Source organism: Morone saxatilis, unplaced genomic scaffold (assembly GCF_004916995.1).
Source record: "Morone saxatilis isolate NCDOM2014 unplaced genomic scaffold, NCSU_SB_2.0 Contig17, whole genome shotgun sequence".
Taxonomy (NCBI): domain Eukaryota; kingdom Metazoa; phylum Chordata; class Actinopteri; family Moronidae; genus Morone; species Morone saxatilis.
Window position 1 is genome coordinate 51,362 of NW_023339729.1, and position 2,592 is coordinate 53,953.

At 38.5% G+C, this 2,592-nt stretch overlaps 1 protein-coding gene across 1 annotated transcript in view; it reads right to left on the bottom strand.

The window, feature by feature from the left end:
• ttc27 (tetratricopeptide repeat domain 27) overlaps positions 1–2,592 on the bottom strand; it is a gene marked incomplete at its 5' end in the record, with an annotated part of 25,240 nt that overhangs the window by 14,221 nt on the left and 8,427 nt on the right. Inside the window, 1 exon segment of the mRNA XM_035659395.1 lies at positions 541–663. Coding sequence (XP_035515288.1) covers positions 541–663 — 123 coding nt within the window.

Below are 2,592 nucleotides of genomic sequence, written 5' to 3' on the forward strand. Positions count from 1 at the left end.
TTTCTCCCACACACTTCACAGCCCGTTCTTATTCCCAGGTCGTCATAATACCAAGGTAGGCGGTATTCAATTGGTTGCAATCTGTAGCTACACCAGTAGATGTCACTAAATCCTACACACTTGTCCTTTAAGGCTGAAGATACCAGATACCGTCTAAACTGATCCTGTTGACAGCTCTAGCTGCTGAGCTAATATTTTGTTACAACTATATACATTATAGTTTCACTGACTGACTGACTGGACAAACTGTTGCTCAGGTCTTAATGTTCCAGATGTCCTTATTGAAGTGATTAAGATATAGATATGATATGTATTTATATTTTCATATGCATTCTATATAATGGTCAGCAGGGGGGAAACTCCCTGGGCTGAAACAAAACTCTGACAGGATTGAGTCTTATAGGGTAATGACTCTAGTTCTCTAGTTTCCTGATGAGTTTATGGTCTCAATCACTAGTTTAAAGTCTTCTTCCACCTTCCAACATTGCTGCGCTCATTGCTTGGTTCTGTTTGTTTGTGTGTGTGTGTGTGTGTGTGTACCTTGCCATGTTGGCCTAGCCTCTCATAGCAGATAACTGCATCCTCCCAGAGCTCCAGCTTTTCATAAATAAGCAGACCTGAACTGATGCAGCCGAGGTCCATCAGCAGGCTGGCCAGCTGTTTCTACAGAGGAGGAAAAAACAAGAATAAGAAGCTACAACCATGCTAGCAGCTTTGCAATGTTACCAGTTTTTGTTCGGGAGGCAGACACCTTCTCCACATTTAAGAGTAGGCTTAAGACGTTCCTCTTTGATAAAGCTTATAGTTAGGGCTGGCTCAGGTGAGTCCTGAACCATTCCTTGGTTATGCTGCTAAAGGTCTAGGGGAATTTCTCATGATGCACTGAGCTGTCTCTTCCTGACAATACATGACAGCACTTGCTTACATATAAACTACGGATTTAGGCAAATTTATTACATTAATTTGGTCACAGCCAATAAGTAACAGCTCAATCAAGTAAAATTTATTTTATTTATTTATTTTTTTAAAGTTATTTTTTTTGGCCTTTTATTGCCTTTATTAGATAGTGACAGCTGAAGATAGACAGGAAAGGGGGGCAGAGAGAGAGGGGATGACACGCAGCAAAGGGCCGCAAGTCGAATCCGAACCCAGGCCACTCCAGCAACTCCGTATGGGTCGCCAGCTCCACCGACGGAGCAAACCCAAATTTATTTTATTTTACAGAAAATAATTTTTTCCAGAAAGTTAGTGTTCATGATCATCACTGTGCATGTATTTATCAGACACAGCAAAAACAAATTTATGCTGTACGTATGTAGATATGAGAATTTAGCTTGCAAAATAAAATTGTACATAATTGTTTAAGTAGTGGACAACATTTTTTACTCCGACCCAACGATGGCACTACAAGGAAAGTCTGAGGACCTCTAAGTTTATTACAATTCATCCTGAGAGGAATGTCTGATACAATTTTCATAAATCTTTTATCACTCACCTGCTGGTGGTACTGCTGGAGAAGTCAGGGGATCACACAAGTCATAATAATACATTGTACACGAACTATGAAAATCTGTCATGGTAATCCATCCAATATTTGTTGAGATATTTCACTCTGGACCAACTGGCTGACCCTGCCATTTTGTGACCACATGAATGTTTAAAGATTATTGTGATTATTACCTACGTAGAGTACTATATGTTTGAAAGTTTTTTTTTTCCTCTCTCATGGGGAGCTGGTTCATTTTTAAACAGTTGGCCTGGGATAAAAAAAGATGTAGCATAACTTTATTATTAATTATGTGTCACATCTTATTCACATATACAACATTTTTTACATTTATACCCCCCTTCCGCTGATTTCTTTGGATCCATCTTATGTCTGAGTTCAGGTGATATCTGAAGGCGATGCAGTAACTTAAATTGTGATTCCTTTGCTCTATTACATATGGATATGTTGTTAGCATGCTCCCATATGTCTGCCTCCTTAGCTTCTTCTATTACCAGCCCAAGGTCCTGAGCCCATGTTTGCATAATTGTATTGTTAGTCTTAGTACTACAGCCTTATTGCTATGTATTTTGTATAGTAGTTGTTCAGTTGGTGACATTTCCAGAGTAAATTTATGCCGAATTGGATTCTGTATAAAGCTTCTGACTTGTAGGAACCTAAAAAGATGTGTGTGATAACTTGTATTTCAATCTTAATTGGTCAAATGAAATCATTCTGTCCCCTTTAAATAAGTCTTTCAAAGCTGTGATACCAGAACTTTCCCACAGAGCAAACCCATTATCTGTCATACCTGGGAGATTTCTTTATATTGGAGTAATTGGAGATAAAACATCAGTTCTTTTTTCCCCATTTCTTAATTTTGTCCCGAACCTTTAGTTTGGATTTAACAATGAAATTAGCATCTGCAACCTCTAATTTATTCCGATTTAGGATAAATGGGAGACTAGCTAACTTGTAACGGTTTACCTAAATTGTATGCTTCAATATCGAGCCAGACAGAGTCCGGGTTATTCTGTACCCAATCTACTAGATACCAAAATTGAGAAGCCACTATTCAGCCAATGATACGATTCGATACGATTCGA